The sequence below is a fragment of the Poecilia reticulata genome, chromosome 18, assembly GCF_904066995.2.
Source record: "Poecilia reticulata chromosome 18, P_reticulata-male-v2, whole genome shotgun sequence".
NCBI lineage: Eukaryota > Metazoa > Chordata > Actinopteri > Cyprinodontiformes > Poeciliidae > Poecilia > Poecilia reticulata.
Window position 1 is genome coordinate 11,594,183 of NC_088847.1, and position 24,334 is coordinate 11,618,516.

A 24,334-nucleotide genomic window follows, 5' to 3' on the forward strand; every position below is an offset into this window, starting at 1 on the left:
CCCTATAAAATCTGCGATGTATAATCGCAAAACATCATCACATAACACAATTATTAAGGTGTATCAATAGAAAATTTCCTGTAACTTATTTATTTATTTATTTATTTATTTATTTATTTATTTATTTATTTATTTATTTATTTATTTATCCAGATGTACGTATTTGATTTATTCAATTGTTATTATCGTGTAAATATATAGGAGATCAAAGTGCAGCACTGTGATGAATGTGCTTATTAAAATATGCCATAAACAGCCTGTTGATACCAGCAGGTCATGTGAGAGAAGATAATTATCAGAAAACTGAAAGAATAAGAACAGCAAGAGCCCTGCTTTGTGCAAAACAGAAAATAGAAAGTAAAGACTGCTCTGACGTCAGATCCTGTTGCTGTTTGCCCGCATTTCTATCAGCTGGTGGGACGGAGCGCCAGAAAGGAGTTTAGCGCAGCGCAGATTGCAGGAAGATGGGGAAAATCTACCAGGTCGTGGTTCATGGACTGAGAGGGGAGAAGCTGATGATTGACCTCTGCAACACCGAGGAGCAGATGCAGAAAATGACGGTGCGACAGCTGAAGGAAAAGATCGCCGAGAAACTTCCTCAGACTGCAGGTAACTAAAGAGAAGCTCAAAAGGCAACTTGACTCAGTAATGGCAGGAGTAATTTGGGAGGTGGAAAGCTGTTCAATATATTTGGTGTAATTTTCTCTACGTCTATCTGTCTGCCAGCAGGACGAAAGCTATTTCTTTTCAACTTCATCGACTTTTTTGATCGACAGGTTGGGTTAAGTGGCCATGAAGACAGATTAATGCTCGTTTTTGTAAAATAAAGTAGCTTGTTAAGTAAGAATATGTTTACCCAATTCAGAAGTACCTGACACTTCAATAACAAACATGTTTTTCAAGACCAAAATGTGCTTGCAAATCAAAATTGAAAGTAAATTTCATGGTGACTCATGTTTTCCCTTATTGACTTATCAGTGCTGTAATGGTAGAGATCAGTATTAACTCTACCATTAATACCCAGCAGTTCAAGACTTTCTGGTTTGTTTCAGGTAAATTAATTAATTAATTAAATAAATAAGCCAACTGATGTGTTTAAAGTGCATCTGCATTGTGTGTAATTTACTAAACCTATGTTCTATAGACAAAATCTGAACTGCTTGTGGTGACATAACAGGTTCATCTCGAGCAGGACCATTGAGCACCATTAGGTCAAAAATTAGGAGCATTGCAGCACTTGAATATTCAGACAATCAAACTAGCTGATTTTTTGAATGTAATAATTTAAAACATGAATGTAGGTCAGTAACAATATAGTCTGAGGATCAAGGTGATTTTCTATCTGACTTAAATTTCAAGTTTAAGTCAATGCTAAATGCTAGCATTTAGCATTGGTGTGTCGTCCCAAGATTATAAGCAGCCACTCATTACAAAAATATCTGTCAGGTGTTTTTTTTTAGGTAATGTGGCTTTGGAGAGATGAAAAGTAAAATATGCTGAGTCATTAACAATGTTACCATCTCAACTCTGTTGGTCCTCAGGTGTCAATACAAAGAAAAAAAAACTACAGAAGTAACTTTTTACATCAGTAACTTGATTCTTTTGAGAACGAAGATCCAGATTAATTGTTTAATAGTAAACTTTTAGGGTCCAGAAATGTGCAAACACCTGTTACGACAACAAAACAAAGATCTAAAAATCTTGCCGTCTGTTCTTCTTTCTGACCTTTTAAATTACCTTTTGATTTGAGTTTGGAAATAATGTCTCCTCTGCATATTTACTTTGTTCTTCAAACAACTGTCCAAAAATGTAGGGATTCATTTTGACTACATTATATATATATATATATATATATATATATATATATATATATATATATATATATATATATATATATATATATATATATATTTTACTGATGTAAAATATATATATATTACATCAGTAATATATATATATATATATATATATATATATATATATATATATATATATATATATATATATATATATATATATATATATATAAAGTCTATTTTGAAACCTTGTTTATATCTGGGTATTCTTTCTTTGTGTTTTTGCAGGAGAGGAAAACCTGCGGCTGATCTTTACGGACAAGCACCTGGAAGGAGACACTACGCTGCTGTCTGAGTACGGGATCCAGCACATGTCCGTCGTCCAGCTGGTGCTGAAGGTTCCTGGAGGGCAGATGGCGTAACTGGGACCTTCTGGATCTTCATCTTTCACTGTCGTTGTTGCCACAAACTGCAGGGAATCCTGTTCACTCCTGACTCTTGTTTACAAATAAAGCCATAATCACTGATGAAAAAAAAAATACTGATAATGTTTTTTGTGTATTCACTTGTAATAATCTTCAGGTGTTCAAATGTTTTCAACTGTTGCATTAAATAAACATTTTATGAAATTTTATGTCATTTTTCTTGTGCTGGTGATAGGACTCTAAACCAAACATAAGCATAGCTAAGGAAGTATTTACTGCAAGAAAACAGACTTGAGCAAGATTATCAAAATTTAGCTTTCAGTTTTATGCTGACAATATTCTGACATTCAGTGTTGGATCCAAATCTTATCAGGTGCTTTTTGAGCTCCAACATTGTGTTGAAACAGTCCAGCAGACTTTTAGTGATTTTAAATCAGTGTTCAGAAGTAAAAAACAAACCAAACTACTGAAAACAGATTTTCTTTGAGAAAACTACATGTTTCATAGATAGAACTTTGTTTATGGATGCACTTAACTAAAATAAAATGAAGTCTTTCTCTACATGCAAAAAAAGTCTTGTATCATCTATTGAGTACCACTGAGATTCATCAGAAAATCTGACCTATGACCCATGTTGCATTTTAACATTATTAGATCAAATCACTGTGATATCCACATGTTAAAATCTTTCATGCATTCAAAAACCTATGCATTGCATATTCCTCAGAAAAGTACAGGAAGTTACAATAATCTAAATATCATGTCCATCATTTAAGGATTTCCAGCAGACTCTGAATAAACTTGAGTCTTTAAGGGAGTGTAAACCAATTTTGTGATTTAACACGGTTAATATGCAATTATTCAGATGTCGATATTCTGATTTCTAAAAATGCTAAAGAGGCTAAGCTTATAAAGCATCTTAACAAACAAAATATACAGGCAGACAGTGTCTTACTCAAAGGTGCAAGAGGAGGCGTTATAAGCGAAATGCCGCTATATTACACTTGATATTTTGACTGAAATTAAAATAAAACTTGTGTTTTGCTGTAATTTTCACGTCTTTCAGTAAATGTTTATTTAGGCTGTAGCATAATCGGTGTATCAGAGCTTTAACATGAAATCAAGAAGGTTTGATAATTTTCTTTTTTTGAATTAAAAAAAAAAAGCTAAATGTCCGACTGTCCCTGAATGCAACGTCGTCCAGGCGTAATGAGAAGAGAAACAGAAAGTATTCAGAGCTTTATTTACACATTAACGTGTAAGAAATGTCCGACAGCGTCTAAAAGAAGTTGGGTTTTTTATATCCAGTGGATGTCAACAAAAGTGTGAAAATCAGGGTAAGTTCGTTGTTTTCTTCTGCGTTTGAGTTTTTGCTACCCCAAATTTGAACTGCGTTTGACTCATCGATTTTGTTGTAGCCTCCAATGCCGATGGGAGGGATCACCAGCGAGAAGAAAAAATGAGTGGCTGGTGGAATAAACCTGCAGGTAAAACCTTGATAATATCCTGAGTAATTATGACAATTACACAGGATATTGGTGAGGCTACAATATACCTCACCACTATCAGCTTATGAATGTGTGAATGACTGAATGCAGTGTGAAGCTAGATAGATAGATAGATAGATAGATAGATAGATAGATAGATAGATAGATAGATAGATAGATAGATAGATAGATAGATAGATAGATAGATAGATAGATAGATAGATAGATAGATAGATAGACAGTCTTTCATTGGAGAAATTTATCCTGGAAGCAGGGGCAAAACCAGCAGTACAGCAATAAAACATATGTGGTGCATTGTTTAAACTGGCAAACCACCAGTTAGAAATGACATTAGACTTATAGACTTAGACATATTTTATTGTCATTGGACAAAGACGCAACAGTGAAATTGGAAACTATACATACACACTTATGGAGCGCTTTTCAAGTCCCTGAGAGACGCTTTTATATGAAATCATTGCCATTCATGCACACATGCTGTATGTGGCGTCTACTATAAGCCACAGAGATAATGCTGCCATGCCACTGGGTCCTCTGACCACTACTAGCAGACAAGGTGGGTGAAGAGTCTTCCTCAAGGACACAACGACAGAGATGGATAGGGGCTCAAGCTGATGACTCACCGATTGCAGGACAAAATCCTACCATCACCAGAAGATGAATCCCAAGGTCCTGAGTTGATACCGCTCCAATTTCTGAGGTTCTCTCCTAGCAGCTGGATCTATATTAAAGTGATACAAAACTATTTGTAAGCTGGGTTACTTCTCAAGGCAGATGGTGGCACTGGATTTTATTTCTGGGTTTAAGAGTAAATATATATGCGAAATATTCTTTTCAGATTTGTAAAAAAACAAAAAAACATGCTTCATTTTAACCATTATTTCAAAACTGCTCTTTACTTAAGTAAGAGCTGGACTTCAGCTCTTACTTAAGTAAAGATAGGTCATCAGTGTGGTTATTTCTGGACGACAAGCAGTAAATCTTTTTTCATTTTTTTAATATGAAAAACATAACTGAGAATTGACCTCATTCCGATATCAAAGAGTTGTTTCACTGAAAAAAGACTGTTTTATTAACATTTAATGCAACAGAACACCTTTGAGTAATTTCTGATTATGAATTCTGACATTTCATTTACATTTTCAATCTAAATCCTCCAGATGTTAAGTACCGCGGTTTGGTCAACCATGGAGCAACATGCTACCTGAACAGTGTGCTGCAGGTTCTGTTCATGACCGAAGAATTCAGAGAGGCTGTGATCAGGTTTTTTTTTGTTTTTTTTTTTTACAGATTTGTGTATTTACAATATGCCACAGGGAAATCTTGAAGGACTCTTGTGTATTTTATATTAATTTGTATTTTTTAGACTTACCAGTCCCAGTGAGGAATACATTGATCATCTTCTAAAAGGATTATTTGGAGAATTATTGAAACGGACAGAACTGCTGTCAGTAGATCCATATAGTATATTGAAAGCTCTGGGAGTCAACAACGGTACAGTATGAGATTAATCATGATGATCCCTTTTTACATTTCATTGTAAAATTATCTGGATGTTAATTGTAGTAATTATGTAATTATGCTATTTTCAGCTGATCACAATTAATGATTATGAATTAAAAATAGAACATTGTTTTATAATTTGTGGCTTTTTTTATTACACTCAAAAACATTTTGAATGTCTTGACTTCTCCCAGTGTGTGAACAACAAGATGCAGCAGAATACTTTGAGAGGATCTTAAGGAAAACTGGTGAAAATGCAGCAAAGGTACATTACATTTACCATTTCCAAATACTGTTTATAAGGCATAAGTATTAATTTATATGCATGGTTCTAAATACATACGTATGTGGTTTCTTTGTGTTTAAGATCTTTCATGGACGGCTGAGTCACAGGACTGAGTGTTTAAACTGTAAGAAAGTGACTGACAGTGAAGGTCCATTCTGGCATCTTCCTCTTGAACTGGAGGATTCATTTGGTGGAAACTACAGCGTGGTGAGAATCTGACAAGTTAATATTTTACTGTTGCAAGGGGTTAAAGTTCAAAGAAACTGACACTGTTTTTCACAAGAACAACATAAAACAGAGGATCCTTAATTGAGTAATTTTAACACTTGAAATAGTTATAACTACTCAAACTATTGTTGAAATAATTCTGTAAGAGTTAAATTAATAAATTAATGCCAATTCTGAAAAGGACCAACTAGACTTGGCATAGTGTTGATTTAACTCTGCAGAATTTGTTGTGTCCAAAGATAAAGGAACAAATGGATTTAACTGCAAGGAAAGTACATCTGCAGTAATGTGGTGCAATGTTTCCTTATCACAAAGTTTATTATAAATCAGGGCGTTATTTTTAAACTTCCTTATTGGCTGAATAACTGAACAAAGAACAGCAGTAAATGCACCACTTTACCATCCAAATACTGGAAATCCATAAAGATGGTTTTAATGGCTATTTAGTACTGAGCTGTCATTTTTCCTATTTAGCTTACAAATCTAAGTTGAAATTAAACTTTTTTAATCCAGCCTGGCAAAATCGGTCTCTTATGAAACTTTTTAACATTTTGAGACTTTGTGAGACAGCCCATAAAAACAATGCATAACTCTGTCATGAAAAGAACATGTTTTACACAGGTTTGCATGCAGATTGTTTTGTTTCAAATACTTGTTATATTATTACAAGTTTAATGAACAAATGCTCCATGGTCTGCTTTTGAGAGAGGGTTACTGAATTTGTGTGTCTAAGAAAATAAACTACAAACTGGATTCCAAAAAAGTTGGGACACTAAACAAATTGTGAATAAAAACTGAATGCAATGATGTGGAGATGGCAAATGTCAATATTTTATTCATAATGGAACATAGATGGCAGATCAAAAGTTTAATCTGAGTAAATGTAACATTTTAAAGAAAAAATATGTTGATTCAAAATGTTACTGTGTCTACAAAGTTGGGACAAGTAGCAATAAGTGGCTGGAAAAAGGAAATGAATATATAACAAACAGCTGGAAGACCAATTAACACTAATTAGGTCAATTGACAACATGATTGGGTATAAAAAAGAGCTTCTTAGAGTGTCAGTGTCTCTCTGAAGCTAAGATGGTAAGAGCATCACCAATTCCAACATTGTTGCGCAGAAAGATGGTGCAGCAATACCAGAATGGTGTTACCCAGTGTAAAATAGCAAAGACTTTTAAGTTATCATCATTAGCCATGTATAACATCATCAAAATATTCAGAGAATCTGGAACAATCGCTGCGCGTAAGGGTCATGGCCGTAAAACTCTACTGGATGCTTGTGATCTCTGGGCCCTTAAACGTCACTGCACCTCAAACAGGAATGCCACTGTCAAGGACATAACAGCCTGGGCTCAGGAATACTTCCAGAAAGCATCGTCAGTGAACACAATCCATCCGTCGCTGCCAGCTGAAACTCTACAGTGCAAAGAGGAAGCCATTTCTAAGCTCCACCAGCTCAGCCGTTTGCACTGGTCCAGGAGACATTTAAAATGGAGTGAGGCAAAATGGACAACTGTTCTGTGGTCAAATGAGTCACGATTTGAAGTTCTTTATGGAACACTGGGACGCCATGTCATCCGGACCAGAGAGGACAAGAATAACCCAAGTTGTTATCAACGCTCCATTCAGAAGTTTCATCACTGATGGTCTGGGGTTGCATGAGTGCTTGTGGCCTGGGCAGCTTGCATGTCTGGAAAGGTTCTAGAACAACATATGCTCCCATCTAGACGTCGTCTCTTTCAGGGAAGACCCTGCATTTTTCAACAAGATGATGCCAGACCATATTCTGCAGCAATCACAACATCATGGCTACGTAGGAGAAGGATCCGGGTATGAAATGTCCAGCCTCCTGTCCAGATCTTTCAACTATAGAGAACATTTAGCGCATCATAAAGAGGAATGTGCGACAAAGAAGGCCCAAGACGATTGAACAATTAGAGGCATGTATTAGACGTGAATGGGAGAGCATTCCTATTTCTAAACCGGAGAAACTGGTCTCTGTCCCCAGACGTCTGAAGAAGAAGGGCAGATGCCACACAGTGGTAAAAATGGTCTTGTCCCAACTTTTTTGGGATTTGTTGTCATAAAATTTTGAAACAGCACATTTTTCCTTTAAAATTATACATTCTCTCAGTTTAAACTTTTTATCTGTGATTTCTGTTCTATTGTGAATAAAATATTGACATTTGCCATAACCAATCGCTTTGACTCCTTCCAGTCTGGTTTTTGTGCTCACCACAGCATGGAGACTGGCCTTGTAAAAGTGTTCAATGACATCCATATAAATACAGACTGTGGAAGAACCACAGTGCTGGTTCTGTTGGACCTCAGTGCAACTTTTGACACTGTTGACCACGACATTTTACTGAATCGACTGGAGAGTTGTGTCGGACTCTCCGGTCCAGTGCTCAACTGGTTCAAGTCTTACATAAAGAACAGGGATTTCTTTGTTTCAATTGGAAACTTATCATCAGAGAGGTCAAAGGTCAGATGTGGGGTACCCCAAGGTTCAATCCTAGGACCCCTTATATTCAATATTTATATGCTCTCACTGGCTCAGATCCCTCAAGTCTTCTGGTTCTGCTCTGCATCCTCAGAACCAGAACCAAAACGAGGAGAAGCAGCATTCAGCTTCTATTCACCACAAATTTGGAACAAACTTCCAGAAAACTGTAAAACAGTTGAAATACTGAGGGCCTTTAAATCTCGACTTAAAACCCACCTGTTCAGAGTTGTATTTGAAACATAATAAGTTACAGATTTAATGATGGCTTTTGACTTAATGTAATGTTTTTATTGTTAATTGTATGTTGATGACTTTGTATTTTTGTTTTTGTTATGATGTAGAGCACTTTGAAATGCCTTTCTGCTAAAATATGCTAGACAAATAAAATTTGATTTGATTTTGATTCATATGTAGTATAAACATAATTTCTGTTCTGTGGGTAAAATCTAGACTACATGTACATTTTACATTAAGGCTATTTTTCTGTTTTTGACAGAGGTATTAAATATTGCCATATGTGATAGATGATTGTCTCAACATATAACTTGGTGAAATCAGTTAAAAGCTATTTTTCTTGTTGAGAGTTTTGTTCTAGACATAAATTCAGTTTCATTTTTTAGGAGAACGGCATCAAGATGTTTTTTACACCAACAATATTTGATGGAGATAACCAGATGTACTGTGACAGATGTGATGATAAAGTTGATGCTGCCAGAGTGAGTGAATATTCCAAATGATCAAATTACTCAATAGATGGTGAAATAATTAAAAACAGCAATATTTTAGGAATATTTTTAATAACTATGGACATCTGTGTTGTCCTTCAGAAATATGTAATAACTCGTCATCCAGATGTTTTGCTTCTGATGCTGAAGAGGTTTGACTTCAGCTATCAGTACATGTCTTACATCAAGATCAACCATATTGCTGAGGTTCCTCACACCATAGAGATACCAGAAGTAAAAATATCCAATATATTTTATTTAGTACTAGTCATAATGAGGAATTGTTGTTTTTTCTTTATTTTGACTAATATTCTTACTTGTTTATCAGAATCAGTCATATGAGCTCTATGCAGTTGTGGAGCATTTTGGTGATCTGAGAGGAGGACATTATCAGGCAGTGATCAAGTCTAAGGATGAAGGAGGCGAATGGTTCGTCTTTAATGACAGTTCAGTCACACAGGTAAAACTAATTAAAGTTGTTCTTTTAATCAAAGAATTATGTTCAACATTCAAGTTGTCAAAAATTTATTAAAGGAAAAGTTAAAGCCATATAAATCCTTTGTTTTTTTCCTTCTATCAGCTTGGCATGAATCCTTTCCCTGACAATGTCAGCGTTGTACCGTAAGTGTTCAATAGAGATGACTGTTGTTTTTATTATACTGCAAAAAAGAGCGCATCACAGATTTTCACCTTTTCATTTTCTTGGCATTGCAACCCCTTTACAAGAAGTAAATTAAAGATCACCTGAGATCAAATTCGACTTCAACACAATTTAACTCAAGCTTCTTTCACCAACAAAATATCAAAATCTTCACAGATATTTCTTAAAAATCTCAAATACACTCAGTTATTTAAGTATGTTGTTTCTTTGACACATTTCATATTTGCTTCATTTCTTGTTTAGAGATAAAATAAGACATTGGGAAGGTCTAGAGATAAAGATTACTCTCTGTGCTGTTGACCAAAGATAGATATAAGCTACTATAATGTCCTTTCTAAAGCCACCAGGCAGCTGTCTTATCTCTCCATGACCTTCTCTTAGCACACCACACTTAATGTTTGAGGTGCTGAATAAAGCAGCACCCCAAGGTGCTGAGCAATTTTGCTCTAATCATGTGTATGGTGTCCTAATTTGTTCCTCACCTGAAATTGCCTTTTCATTTTCTGTGGTTTTGATGTCTTGTTGCTCGGATTGCTTTATAACACAGTAATAACATTTGATGCAAGATAAAGCAAAAATACTACTCCATTACACTGTGCTGCAAACACGGAGTTATTTTTGTTTATGATGAAATTGTCAAAATGTTTAATGGGATTATTACTAGGGTTGCGGGTGGATGGTTGCAATTTATTGGTTTAGTTAATTGGTTGTATATAACAGTTGTCCTTAATTTATTTTTTCTTCTAGGTCCAGCACTGCCTATCTTCTATTTTACAGAAAGAAAGGTGAGAATCAACATATTGAATAAAATTGTTCCACTTTTTAAAAAGTATATTGGATTAATTCACAAAATGTCTCAATTTAAAATGTTTTGTGTTATAGTTGCAGATTGTGTCATCAGTGGCCTGTGCTCAGTCAGAGATTCCAACCCAAACATCTTTCAGGACCAAAGTCAAAAGGAGAATCTGCAGCTGGATAACAGCACAAAAACACTTGATGAGAATATTTCTGATAAGGAGGGAAAAATTGTTCACATGTCCACTGAAGCTGAGCCTGAGGTCAGGAATCCTGAAAAGAGAGAAATAAATGAGTCAGAGGAGATCAATCCATATGAACAGAGATTACCTGAAGAACAAACAGGCAGAGAGAGACAGAGTGAAAGGTTCAGTCAGGATGAGACAAAATATCCTCCAGACATAACAATGGAGGATGCAGAGGAGCAGGAGGAAAACAGAAATCAGCTCAATAGAGAAGATCAAATTCAGGGTCTAGTTGCTGGAGAAACAGAACCAACAAAGTTTGGAAATATGCAGACAGACAATAATTATGATGATCATGTAGAAAGTGCGGAACCTGTAGCATTACAGGAAAACCTCTGGGAACATCAGATATTACCAGAGGAGGTGAAGAGGAAACACGAGACAGAAAACAGCAACACACTGATCACAACATCAGAGGAAGCAGGCACTGCTGATGAGGCAGAATACAACAAACTGTTGGCAACCAAACATTTGAGATATAATTATAATCAAGCAGAAAATGCTGCACTTAATAAACTAGAAAAAACAGAAGAAAATGAACAGATTGGTGAGGAGGCCAGTGATTTGAAAGAAAACCTTTCTACACAAGATAATGACAATATACCACAAAGTTTACTGAATCCAGATGAGAACCATCCTGATAATAAACACCAAAGGAGAAAGGAAATGACAGTCGATGTTTCTAAAACACAACCACAAGAAACAGAGGGCATTGATAAAACTCATTTTCATAAAGACAGGCCAAAGGTAGATAAAAGTGGAAAAAGCAAACAAAAGGATGAACAGAGTCAGATAAGAGGAAAGAGAAATAGATCAGATCAGGGAAAGAGAGAGAATCAAGATCACACTGACAGGACAGGAGAGAATCAAGTGGAAGCGTATTCTGACAGTCCTCAGCCTTACCATGATGAAGGTGCAGAAGTCATAAAGAAGAAACACACTAAAAAAGTCCAAACTAGTCATGATGCACAAAATGAACTTGATTTGAAAAAAAACAGAAAAAATAAAAATTATAAGATGGCAGCAACACTGATAGGAAACCAGGAGGCTGATGGAGACGAAGAAACAAGACAAGAAAACTTTCAGAGTTACAGAAATAAAGGATCAGAGGACGCTGAGGTCAGGAGACCAGGTTCAAATCAGGCTGCACTTGAGCGCAAAACCATAGAAGAAGATATTAGGGAGTTTTCTCCTAGTGGTAAAGATAAAACTAAATTAATGATAAAAACAATTACTGAGGAAACCAGAACTGTTAACAACAGCAATAACAGAAAGCAAATTAAAAATAAAAATGAAGGAAATGTTGACTTGGAGCGTGGTAATTTGCCTTCTGCAAAAGAAGAGACAACAATCCTCTCTGAGCCTCTTTTACTTGAGCAACAAAATCCCACATCAAAGAAAACCACCAGAGGGGCAAAAGAAGACGAATACAGGCTGAACATTTCCTCTGATACTGATCTTGAAGCACAACAAAAAAGGCATGACATAAAGAAGAAACGTTCATGTAGGTGCACCTGTGTACTTTTCTGAACGCAAAGCAAGGAAGCAACAAAAAAGTGACACTGTTTTTTTTTTTTTTTTTCATTCCTAGGACATGGAAAATGCAGATCAGGACTCAAATGAAAAAACATCAGAAACGTTTTAATAGCAGTCAGTATTTTCTGGTCCTTAAGTTGTGCTGTAGGCCTTTATAAGTCTGGATACATGGAATTACAAAGATTTGGTGAAAGATTGTTGTTTTTCTTACCAAATAAAAAATTAACATATCTTAAAAATAATATCAGCTAAATTTGATGTTTTTCATAAATTATTCGTTGTTGGTTTTATTTGTCAATGTTAACATCTGTGCACCATTTCCATTTTAACTTTTATTTCTAACATTGTGTTCTGTAATAAATTGTGTAACAAATGTAACAGATTACTTTCTTTTTTTTATTAACTTCCCATATTGTTTCCTACACAACAGCTACATGAGATTATTCAAAGCAATAAAAAGCATAGTAGTACAGACTACTGTTTTGATTAGCCCTTACATTTGAATAGTTGTGGACAGAAATTTTGCATTTGATGCAACACCTGCAATAATTATTTGAAAACTGATATATTGATACTATGACAACTGATAATGAACTGATAATATTTTATATTTATATTTTATTTTATTTTTTTTTCCAGTGGTGGACAAAGTACTCAGCAATAATACTTGAGTAAAAATATGGATACTTATGGTCAAATATTACTCAACTACAAGTAATAGTTGCTCATTCAAAAGTTTAATTACTTTTCAAAATACTTAAGTAGTGAAAGGTACACCCAACCAGGGTGGGGGGAGGTGCATCGAAAGGAGAGCAAAAGTTCAACGGGAACAAAACTGTATAACTCAGTCCAAAACACAAATAGTCCAAAAGGACGACCAGGGTGGAACCTGCCCCAAACAGTCTGGGAGCCAGCCACGGCGCAGCAGGCAGACCCCTAGAGGTGGGTCCGGGGGGTTCTGGTTCTGGGGATGCAGACAGTACACTTTAAATTGTGCTTTAATACAATTTAAATTAAAATACACTAAGCACAACATTTGTTGTTCCAAAATGTCACACTTTAAGTTAACTAATCCTAAGTGGACTTTAAGTATACTTATGATAGGTAGTATACTTGCTACAATTTGACAAACTTAGTATACATTTTTCACCAGGGTAGTCTTAGTTTGGGTTTTATTTTTAAAGTTTGTTCTGGATTACCTGAACTCAGCTTCTCTTCTTAGCTTTTATACAATATTCAGCTACTAAGTCTGAATTTGAGTGTTTTACACACAACATCATAAAATGTTTGTCCTCCATCGGCAATGATAAACTGCTACATATTGTTAGCCCTCTGGGTGGCGCTCTGACTCACATTGCTGAATTAATGTAAACACTAATTCCAAGGAGAGACGACATGTTTTTGGTCTCAACATCATTAACATGTACAATTACTGTTAAGAAATGGTTTAGAGGTTCTGTATGACTAAAAATTGTTTATTGTTTTAGAGTTACTTTCTTTGTTTGTGCTGACATGAGGAATATTCAATAATCTGCATTCATCAAACTGATTTTATAAATAAAAGTACAGAATTATTTACTTGGACTAAACCATAAATGATTGTGTCTGATGACTTGGAGGCTCTTTCCAAAAGCTCTATCTTGTATCAGTGTTGCAGAGTGAAAGTGAAAGTTATTCTATTTTAATTATTTCAGCTCTTATTTCCTGAATTGTTGACAGGATTATCTCAAGGAATCTTATCTTCTCATTAGCTGCTGTCTCTCTTCCAAAATCCCAAGCCTGAATTAAATAATGTTTTAAACTTTATATTTTTTATTATCATCTCTGATAGAAAGAAATGTTGTCCTGTAAGCCTATATTGTAAAGAGTCTGTTCTTAAGTGTTTTGGCAACATATTTCAGCATATCAACATACACTGACCAGATAATTAGAAATTACCATATAATTTTTAATCATACCCTGCTAAGATCCAGCAACTTTTACTTTTTTTCTTTCATTTTTAAGCCACGCCTTTAACAAAAATGAAAGTAAATAGGTTCTGTCATATATAAGTCCAGCTCCCGGCTCCTAGGTCACTTCACATTACAGCTTTAATCCCAGAGCAGAGTTTAAAGTCATCAAAAGAAGAAGCCATGGTTTGCCAGGTCATCTTATGTTTTGAACAGAACTTTAAAAAACCGATCGACGTGTGTAAAGAAGAAAAGAAACCTAAGCAAATTTTTGTGAAGTTTCTAATGGACAAAAAAGAGCAGCTACGCCGTGACAAATCCATCCATCCAGGTCGTCAGTCTGTCGCAGGGCAATACAGAGACACACAACCATGCACGCACACACACAGGGGTGTGTTTTTTCAGGTCATTTACCGCCAAGTGATCTTGACAAAGACCTTAACAATGTATCTATTTAAACTGGGGAACATTTAGGGAAAACCCTATTTATGTGGAAAGATGAAATTAGTTTTATTTTAATTCTTCCTGCTCTTATTTCCTGAAATGTTGACAGGATCATCTGGAGGAATCTGCTGCCTGTCTCCCAAAACTTCAACCCTGAATTAAATAACGTTTCAAAGAATTTACTTAATATTTGTTCCTACGTTTTTGGCAACATATTACAGTATTTCAACACACACTGACTGATGATACCTTCATACTTTTCACATTCACAGCTCAGTAGACAAATTGGGGTTAAGTACACAGGGGTACATCGACATGTGGCAGGAGGAAGCTGGAATCGAACCTACAACCTTCCAATAACAAAACAACTACTCTACCCACAGAGCCCCACAGTAGCCCCAACTGATGTGTGTATATTTCATTCAGAGACATTATAAGAGGCATTGGAAACAATGTGGTCAAATGAATTTGATAAACTACTGAATGTTGAATGAGCAACATTTTCACATTTTATAACTTAGTAGATTCTGAGGTATTTGGGCCGCGTTTTTATTGAAAGGGGTTCAGCTTTACATGTGTTATTCAAAGACGGACTCTGATGTGATAACGGCATCTGTTTGGATTTTCCATCTAGTTGGTTTCTGTGAATATTTATATTCAATAGAATGAACATAAAATAAATGCATCAGTGTGATTGGATCATGATATCCCAGCAGAGTTTGTTTACATCAGTATATGTATTTCATGTTCAGGGTCAGTTTAAGCTCCTCTTTTTCTTGGTGCTTCATCACTGGGTCTTTTTTCATTCTTCTCCTCTGTTGTTAACTAGTGTCATGGTGATGGTACAAGCAGCACTACATGTGTATGCATGGTGGGACTAACTTCTAGAAATATAAGCATCTGTCTGGTGACTGATAAAAATAGCTGGTTGTGCAACATTTTTGATCATCTTAATTAACATCTGTGAAGAATACATATGAAGACATTTAAAGGAAGAATTTAAGAAAAATATAAATGTGTTGAATTAGGGATATTTTTTTGTTTATTATTAAATAATAATTCAATACGTGATTAAATGCAGTGAATTGCAAAAAGTAAAGGTTTGCACTAATTTTACATTTTAATTATAATTTTTAGTTTTCTGATTACCAGTAATAAACTTGAATTATCAACCAAATATTTTCGAGATACGTTTCTTTTTCATTGTTTCTGGAATTGCTTTCCGAGTCATTTTCCACTACGTTTATCCAAACAGCAATTTGTGTATTCATCTGTGGTTTTATCATTTTAGACTGGATCTAATTGTTAATTTGAACACATTACATATCTGAGTTGATCTTAGTATCCATTTGCAAATAATGTGTTGGAAGTGAGCAGCACACAGAAGCTAAAGAACCTGGAGAAGTTCATTTAAAAAGATGTACTGCAAAACGAGCTTATTTACAATACTTATATGTTTTCTAACTGCGTCTATAAATATCCTGGATCACCCACAGAAGATTCTGACTGATATCTCCAGGTCCAGTGTAATAAATCTCACACCATTAAGGCAGCCGAATAATAATTATGCTATTTGTTATTATAGCAGCCTAATAACATGGCTGCTTTGCAGTAAGGCACGTTTTTATCAAAAGGACACATGTACTGTGTCACTCTGACCTGGAAAGTCAGGAAAGAATTCAGATTTGCAGAGACGTGGAAATAATAATCTAAATGTTCCAGCTCTGGACGATTCCAGCCAGGAGATCAGACAAAGAGCAAACTGGATTGTTTGAGAACTCCACACATGGGAGGTAATGAATAACTGGCTGGAAAATAATAAAACTAACTTTCAATAAAGTTATGAAATAATGTTTTGTAACATAAAATGGACTCTAACTACAAATGTATGCAGCTTCCCAAGCTAACTACATGTGAAAACAATTCCCTGTTTTCAAATAATATGTTGAATCCCCAGCAGTTTCCAGATTTTTATTATGAAAATCCAGTATATATTTTAAATGTAATTCAATCACAAAAATAGTACACTCAAACTGTAATGATAAAGACTGCACTGATACGGCTTTTCTTCACAGCAGCGTTGCAGAAACGATTTCTGCTGCTTAGCCACTGCTGAAATAAACAGACAGTAAGAGACACTTCCATGACTGCAGAGAGAGGGAGTCAGACAACAGCAGCTTTCTCTTTCACTTTGCAACTAAAACATTTCATTCAGCTGATAAACAACACTGCATAAAGTCATGAAAGCTCACAAGTTGGAATTTAGTTCATATCAATTCTCTTAAATCAGTTATGACAGCTGCAAGTTTTGGAGATGTTGGGATTTCAGAGGGACTAGTGACCAGATACCCTGCCAGCATGCCTAGGTGGGCCCCATGTGGGGAAAAGGAGGGCAGACCAGATGGGCCCCATATGCGTCCCATATGGGTTTGTCCGCGGGTTCCACGGTGGCCCCACATGGGTTTGTTTACCCATGTAGGGCCACAGCCCACATGGGCCCTACATGGTGTTGGGCCCACATGGGTTTGACCATTAAGGGCCCACATAGGGCCCTCGTAGGCTATGGCCCTACATGGGCAAACCCATGTGGGGCCACCGTGGAACCCACGGACAAACCCATATGGGACCCATATATCAGCCCTCTTTTTCCCCACATGGGGCCCATCTGCTGCTTTTCTTTTCTTTTACAATGTTATTTCAAATATCCAAACTAAAATGCATTTTAAACTGCAATTACAGACACAGATAGATATTTCAAATGCCATAGAGATTTACAACCCCTGTCCTCTCTAACAGTGAGGGCAACAGAAAGCAAAAGAATGTGATATAAATGTTTTTCTTATGCTTGGTGTCCCATAACAGGAAGAAAGATCAAAATGCGAGCTTAGGGGAATTCAGGTGTCACTAAAGAAAACATTATCGGCTTCAGGTTTTCAACAGGCAAACAAAATGAAACAAAAACTAAGTGAGGAGCTGGAAAGTACCTAAAACTACTTGACTCATCATGTTTAGTTTCTGTTAGTCTCCTATGGAAGGAAATACTAGTCTAGGTTCAGTGCAAATCTTTGAAAAATAAGATAGTTTGTTAATTATGACAATTTTCCAGTTACAATTAAGTGACAAAAATTACATTTAAAATTTGAATATTATACCAGAACTTAAAAAAATACTAAACATAACACAAAAATGTTGGCTTGATAAAAAGATTAATAAGCACTGACTCCACCATCTCCCCGAAACCTGCTTTTCTTCATTCTACTGGCAATAGCTAATGATGTGGAAGGAAACATAATTATCACCCAACATTTAGTTTGAACCACTGAAGAAGACAAAGATACGTCTATGTTTTTAATGTTTTTTATGTCAAACTCTGACTCTCCTGATGTGAAGGTGAGAGCAGAAATAGAGACTTGAGGAACAGGTGACATTCTTCAAATCTGTCAATTTTTATTTTTGAGAACAAAAACTGTAAACCGTAGTCAAAACTTCCTGGTTGTAGTAAAACCTCCATGTGGTTTTCTGCTGCTGTAGCTCATCTCCTTCAACATCTAGTTCATTCTGAGATTATGTTCTGCACAAATTTTATGTGAGCTACTGTGTTTCCATTTTTAAATCTAAAACCGGTCTGTGCACTCTCTTCTAACACCACTGAGGTACTTTTATCCACAGCTGCTGTTCTCTTATTTGAACTCATTTTCTCTAAACAGAGAGGAAAGTGTGCATGAAAACCTCAGTAGTTTCTAAAATACTCTTTCCAATCAGTCTGGCAACAAGAAGCCATGATCCAAGGTCGCTGAAAATAACTTTTCCTCATTCTGACGATGACTTTGAACTTTATCAGTTCACCTTAAATGCAAACAGGTGAGTGTTTCATACAGAGCTGCTGCCAAGTTATTGACTCTTCAGTAGGAAAATAACAGAAACTAAACATCATCAGCCAAGTATTTTAGGTACTTTCCAGCTCCTCATTCAGTTTTTGTTTCATTTTGTTAGTTGAAAACCTGAAGCCAACATTGTTTTCTTTAGTGACACCTGAATTCCCCTGAGCTCACATTTTGTCCTTTCTTCCTGTTATGGGACACCGAGCACTAGCAAAACTTTAGTATCTCGTTCTTTTGCTTTCTGTTGTCCTCACTGTTAGAGATGACAGGGGTTGTAAATCTCTTTGGCATTTGAAATCTATATTGTGCCTGTCATTGCAGTTTAAAGTGTATTTTAGTTTGGATTTAGACTTTTTTTACATTTACAGCTACATTTAAGAAGATTCTTGACAGATTCTTTTTTGAAATAATATTGTAGAAGAAAAAAAAAGACAGTGGATGTTTATCTCAGTTTTGATAATAGATTTTTACAATTTCTTTGTAAAAGAAAAAAATGTCTGGTCACTAGTCCCTCTGAAACCCCAACATCCCCAAAACTTGCAGCTGTCATAAATGAATTAAGAGAATAGATATTAGATTAATCATAATTTGTGAGCTTTCATGACTTTATGCAGTGTTGTTTAACAGCTGCTGTTTTCTGACTCCCTCCACTGAGCTTAAAAGAAATCCAGCTGCACAGGACTTCTGGGGAATGTTCTTTACAAATCCCAAGCTAATGATTTAAATGTAAAACCCGTTTTAGAAAAGCAACTGAAACCATCAACTGCCTTTGTTTTGCCAGTGCTTGCCCTGGCTTGATAAACTTGTTTAACTGCATAAAAAGCAGTAAAGAGGGTGTTTTTTCTTCAATGCAAATGTTGGCTTTGTGATGCCAGGACTGATGTTCGACAATTCTGAAAGGGTTTATTGGGTTAGGGCAGAAACTACAAAGAAACTGCAAAGTACCCAATCTCTTTTAAACCAAATCTCTAGTTAGGTTGTTTTCAACTAAACAACCTAATAAGATTTCACTAAACCTTTAAACTGTTCTGGGTTCGATTCCCAGCCCCGGTCTTTCTGCATGGAGTTTGCATGTTCTCCCTGTGCATGTGTGGGTTTTCCCTGGGTACTCTGATTTCCTCCCACAGTCCAAAAACATGGCTGTGAGGTTAATTGGCCTCTCCAAATTGCCCATAGGTGTGTGTGTGTGTATGTGCATTGTTGTGTGTCCTGTGTGTCTCTGTGTTGCCCTGCGACAGACTGGCGACCTGTCCAGGGTGACCCCGCCTCTCGCCCGGTACGCTAGCTGGAGATAGACACCAGCAACCCTCCTGACCCCACTGAGGGACAAGGGTGTAAGAAAATGGATGGATGGATGGATGGATGGATGGATGGATGGATGGATGGATGGATGGATGGATGGATGGATGGATGGATGGATGGATGGATGGATGGATGGATTAAATGAGGGTCTCAAGGAAAGTGAGATTACTTGGTGCAGCAATAAGAGCAATAAGTTAGAAAATTGAACTCTGTGTTAGGATTTAATTCATGTTGATCATTTATTAATTTGTTCAGAGCAGCTGCTGTTCAGGAAGATCTACTTTCTACCTCTCAGAGTGCAATAAAACCCCCTCCTACTCTGAGATGTTGAGTGTAAATAAGTTAATATGAGTTTCTGTTTTCAGGTGCTATAATTTGATCAACATGAATTTAATAGCATTTACTACAGATCAGTTCACTAACTGAAGCCGCTCTCTGCAGCAACAGTCTGGTCTGGATGTTTTGTGTATGTTTGTTTTGTTCAACATGAACCATTTTCTCTGACCTCATCAACGTTAACATGTTGATGTGTTGAAATTGGTCTAATTATTCTGCCACTTTATTATTCTTTTGATATTAAAATATTTTATCCAGACATGTTTTGAGTTCTGGGGGGTGTTTTTATATATATTTTTTATTTCTTGCTATGAAAATTATTGCAGCTCAAAAAGTAACAATTTCTAGTGAGTGAAATGCATCAGAAACAAATATAACAATTAAGTTAATCATCTCACAGTAGATTCTGAACAACAGTAGCGATCATAGAAGCACAGAGGATTGAGTTATAGGTCATTATTTCATCCTCATATTCTTGGATTCCCTGACACATTCTGTATTACTGGATTAAACAGGAAACATAGTCACTGCAGACATGAAGACTTTCAGACTCAAAGAGCAACAGCGCCTCCCAGTGGTCAGTAAAACTAAGGGTTTCTGCAACTTGGACCTTTTGTGGACCATTATTGTTGAAGTAAACCAGTGGAAATACAAAAAATGAGTTGTTACCTTGTGTGATTATTTATGTTTGACTTCAATATTTTAACCAAGTTAAATATGTCTGTTCAAGTTTGTGTTTTCATTATGACCTATGACTCCTGTCCTTTCACAGCTACAGGTTTCCTAACTTCAAACACAACAGACCACATTCTGTGGTGTTGAGACAAGAACATGTATTCATACAAGTTTTCATTTACAATAAACTGAAAACCTGCACATAATAAGTGATAAAATAAAATATTAAAAAACTGTAAACTAAAACAGCTAACTTTCAGTGAATATTTTATTCAGCTAAATGTATTCTTAGACAGTAAATGCTGCTATAATCTATTAATATAACACCGCAAGCATTCAGATGAGTTGGTTTTACATAATTATAACTCAGAACCACGCGCGGAGCTATAGGGGGCTGGGACGGGGCAGTTGGCCCAGATGGGTGCCTATGGGGGCCCCGGGTCTGGAAGTGCCAGGGAGGGAGGAATTGTTTCAAGTCGCTTTAATGTCTAATTATAAACGGAGAAAGTGCGCCCTCGCCTGTTCAGAAAGGTGTATGTAATGTTAAAGTTACTCTCCCTCAATGGAATATTCAGTCCCGGTCATTGGGCCTGTCCGACGCTGACTTGTTCCGCTAGTGCTCAGAATATCAAACTGTTCTGTCAGGTTTCCTTCAGTCGCTGCAGAAGAAGAAGAAGTGCTGTTTATATTCAGTACTTAAATTATTGAGCAAAACAGCCTCAGCTGTTTGATCGCAACAAGAACACATCTAGAACACATAAACTCCATGATAACCAAATAATACACATCAGTCATGGTTCAGACTTACCTTTAAAACCTTTGTTGTCCTTTCTGAAAACTTATCAAGCTAACGATTAAATAATAATTATCTTAGATATAATAAAATCATGACATTAGTCAAATAAATAAATTGCAAAACTCAAAATTTTTAGAGCAGCATCTCTCAGATGCTCAGCAAACAGGAATATTTCAACTACTTAGGACCAAACACTACATAGTTAAAAATAAAAGCAGAAATATATATATATTGTTTTTCCTTTATCTTACACATGAATTTTCCACAAGAAATGTATATATTGTGTTTTGCCTTTTCCTCAAAACATGGAAAATCCAGAAGTGTGACTCCATATGAAACACATGTTCTGTATGAGTGTTTACACGAAAAATAATAAAGCCAGGAGTTTATTTCCTGATAAATTTGCTAAGCTTCAGCTCATTGATACACTGATCATAAGTCACCATCTTTGTTGAAGCCATTAGAGTGGCATCAACATATATATTTCTGCTTTTACTTTTAAAGATGTTTTGGTCCTCCAAGCATATTATGATTTTCCCTATTTTGAATATAAATGATATAAGCTGAAGCTTTTTATTATGAAGTTCTTATTTATTAAGATCTACCTGTACAGCTTGCACATACAGTCAAAAGTACAAATTTGTAGAACTAAATCAGGTTCCCACATTAACATGCAACCCCAAACCTACAGGAACTGCTGATTGTGAACCTTTTAACATCTGAAATCTACAGCAGATTTCAGATATTAGACCTGTGACCTTTTGCAAATGTCACAGAAAATTTTGAACATCTATAATTGGCAACAATAACACCGAATTATCCGAACCAACTATTTTTGTAATTATTTGAAATATTTGATTCTGTTCATGGTCATTTAGGTTTGGAATTTATGAAATTCTGTTTCTTAGATGATTAGAAAGTAACATGAGACTCAATAAAAATGTTATTATCAAATTAGATATTTCCTTTGTCATAATATTGATTAATCTGGTGTTTATCAAATAGTGATTTAACACTAGTATTTTTCATTTAAAATAAAGTTTGGTTCATAACTGTAAACAGTAAAATGTTTTAACTTAAACAGCCACCTCAGATGCAATCTTATTTTGACTGAACCTGTCACTGACTGGCTGACTGTTTCAGTAGACACCATCTTTAGAGCTGGTGTCTATGTATGTGGCAACATGTTTTGCTGTGTGGTGATGCCGTAAGCTTGATGTTCTGTGGTACACCACAATCTCTCCTTTCTTGCAGCTGAAAAATGGAAGATGAAGTTCTCATGCATTTCTATTGGGCCACCTATTGGGCTTGTAAGTGTGCATCAGGTTTACTGGTAAGTCGGAAATGAGAGATATTAGAATATAATTTTCTTTAAAATCTTCTTGTTGTTAGTTCATTGTACCTTTACACTTTGGGATATTTTGTGTTGTAAAATGTATCTGCAGAACTTTCAGACTAATATTTTCCATTAACATATCTTATCCATGACGGTAAATACCAATCCTGCATATCACACCACCTTCAGGGAAATCACCATAAATTTCCATTGCTTTATCTGCTAAGTTTCTCCTGGCAACTGAAGGAAGCTAGATTATTAAATAATGATGATATGCTTAACAGGTCTAATTATGGCTGTTGGTTTCTATTGCTCTCACTCTACCTGCTTCAGATGTGATCCGACAAGCAAACAGAAACCATGACGGTTACACAACAACAAAGCCAGGTAAGTTAGGTAGTTTCCAGTAATCGTTTGGTTGGTGCCAAATGGGAACATTTACAATAAGGAAATACATGTTAGGGGAAGTAAAGCAGGCTGCTTGTGCCAAATTTAACATTTTCTTACCCGTAAGGAAGTATTGTCTTCCAATTTTCCAACTTAGGGAAGTGTTCTTCTTTGTGAATTTCCAACTTATAACATTCAAGATGTTTAGGTCAAATTTTATTATTATTATTTTTTTTTTTTATATATATGTAATTTAGGTTGGAGCAGCCCATATTTGTTATAGAACTGAATCAGTAAAGATCTCAGTAATAAAAACAAAAGAAAGAACACGAATACCTGTCAGTGCAGAGATTCATTCATATGAGTCATTTTGATATGAGATGTTATAATAATGTAAAAAGGAGAACAAATAAAATTGAACTTTGGTTCACTACACGTGGCTGTATAATGAAAACATCAGGATTAAATAAAGTTGATGAATATAAAAGAAATAAAGACTTATTTGAAATGGGAACAGTGTGACTGAAAGCTAACTTTGAAAGACAATTAATCAATTCGAATCGATTGTGAGTGGATCAATCAATCCCTTTTTATTTCTGTTCATTTATTCATTTTTGAAATAGATATTTGTATGATTTGTGCTATTCAATTTAACATCTATCTGTTCTTCTTTTCTCACTTTCTGTGTTATTTCTGTGTAGGATTCTCCAGTTGTGTCTCAGGATTCTGCTGCGCTAATGTTTATTTTAATGCTCTAATAAGACGAAAAGATTATTAACAGACAAACATTTGGAGAAAATAAATTTTGAAAATATTTCTCAACTAGTTAAAAACAAAATCCTCTTTACAAGATGCATAAAAGCCACGAGATTCAAATAAGGTCACATGTTTTTTTCTTTTTACAAAAATAAAATAAAAGTCTGGAAATCCCGCACACTTTGGTTTCACTTTGCTTTTTGAAAGGCTGCAGTGCAACGAATGAAAATAAGACAGCCCACTTGTCATTCA

At 35.6% G+C, this 24,334-nt stretch overlaps 2 protein-coding genes across 3 annotated transcripts; both read left to right on the top strand.

Annotated features, from left to right (window-relative positions):
• Positions 1–381: 381 nt before the first annotated feature.
• On the top strand, positions 382–2,430 carry LOC145548772 (uncharacterized). The gene is made up of 2 exons (XM_081599712.1): positions 382–609; positions 2,085–2,430. Exons 1-2 carry the CDS (start codon positions 465–467, stop codon positions 2,216–2,218), a joined length of 279 nt encoding a protein of 92 aa, XP_081455838.1. The 5' UTR covers positions 382–464; the 3' UTR covers positions 2,219–2,430.
• A 1,007-nt stretch (positions 2,431–3,437) lies between these two features.
• On the top strand, positions 3,438–12,529 carry LOC103476000 (uncharacterized). Of its 2 annotated transcripts, XM_008428014.3 has the most exons (13): positions 3,438–3,558; positions 3,640–3,708; positions 4,890–4,992; positions 5,096–5,223; positions 5,427–5,497; positions 5,600–5,725; positions 8,879–8,974; positions 9,086–9,217; positions 9,312–9,443; positions 9,564–9,604; positions 10,392–10,429; positions 10,527–12,188; positions 12,276–12,529. In XM_008428014.3, coding segments are annotated over exons 2-13 (2,559 nt in total). In that variant the 5' UTR covers positions 3,438–3,558; positions 3,640–3,680; the 3' UTR covers positions 12,278–12,529. The 2 variants fall into 2 exon arrangements, with proteins under 2 accessions (XP_008426236.2, XP_081456188.1); XM_081600062.1 differs by having other exon boundaries at positions 10,527–12,529.
• The last annotated feature ends 11,805 nt before the right edge of the window (positions 12,530–24,334 follow it).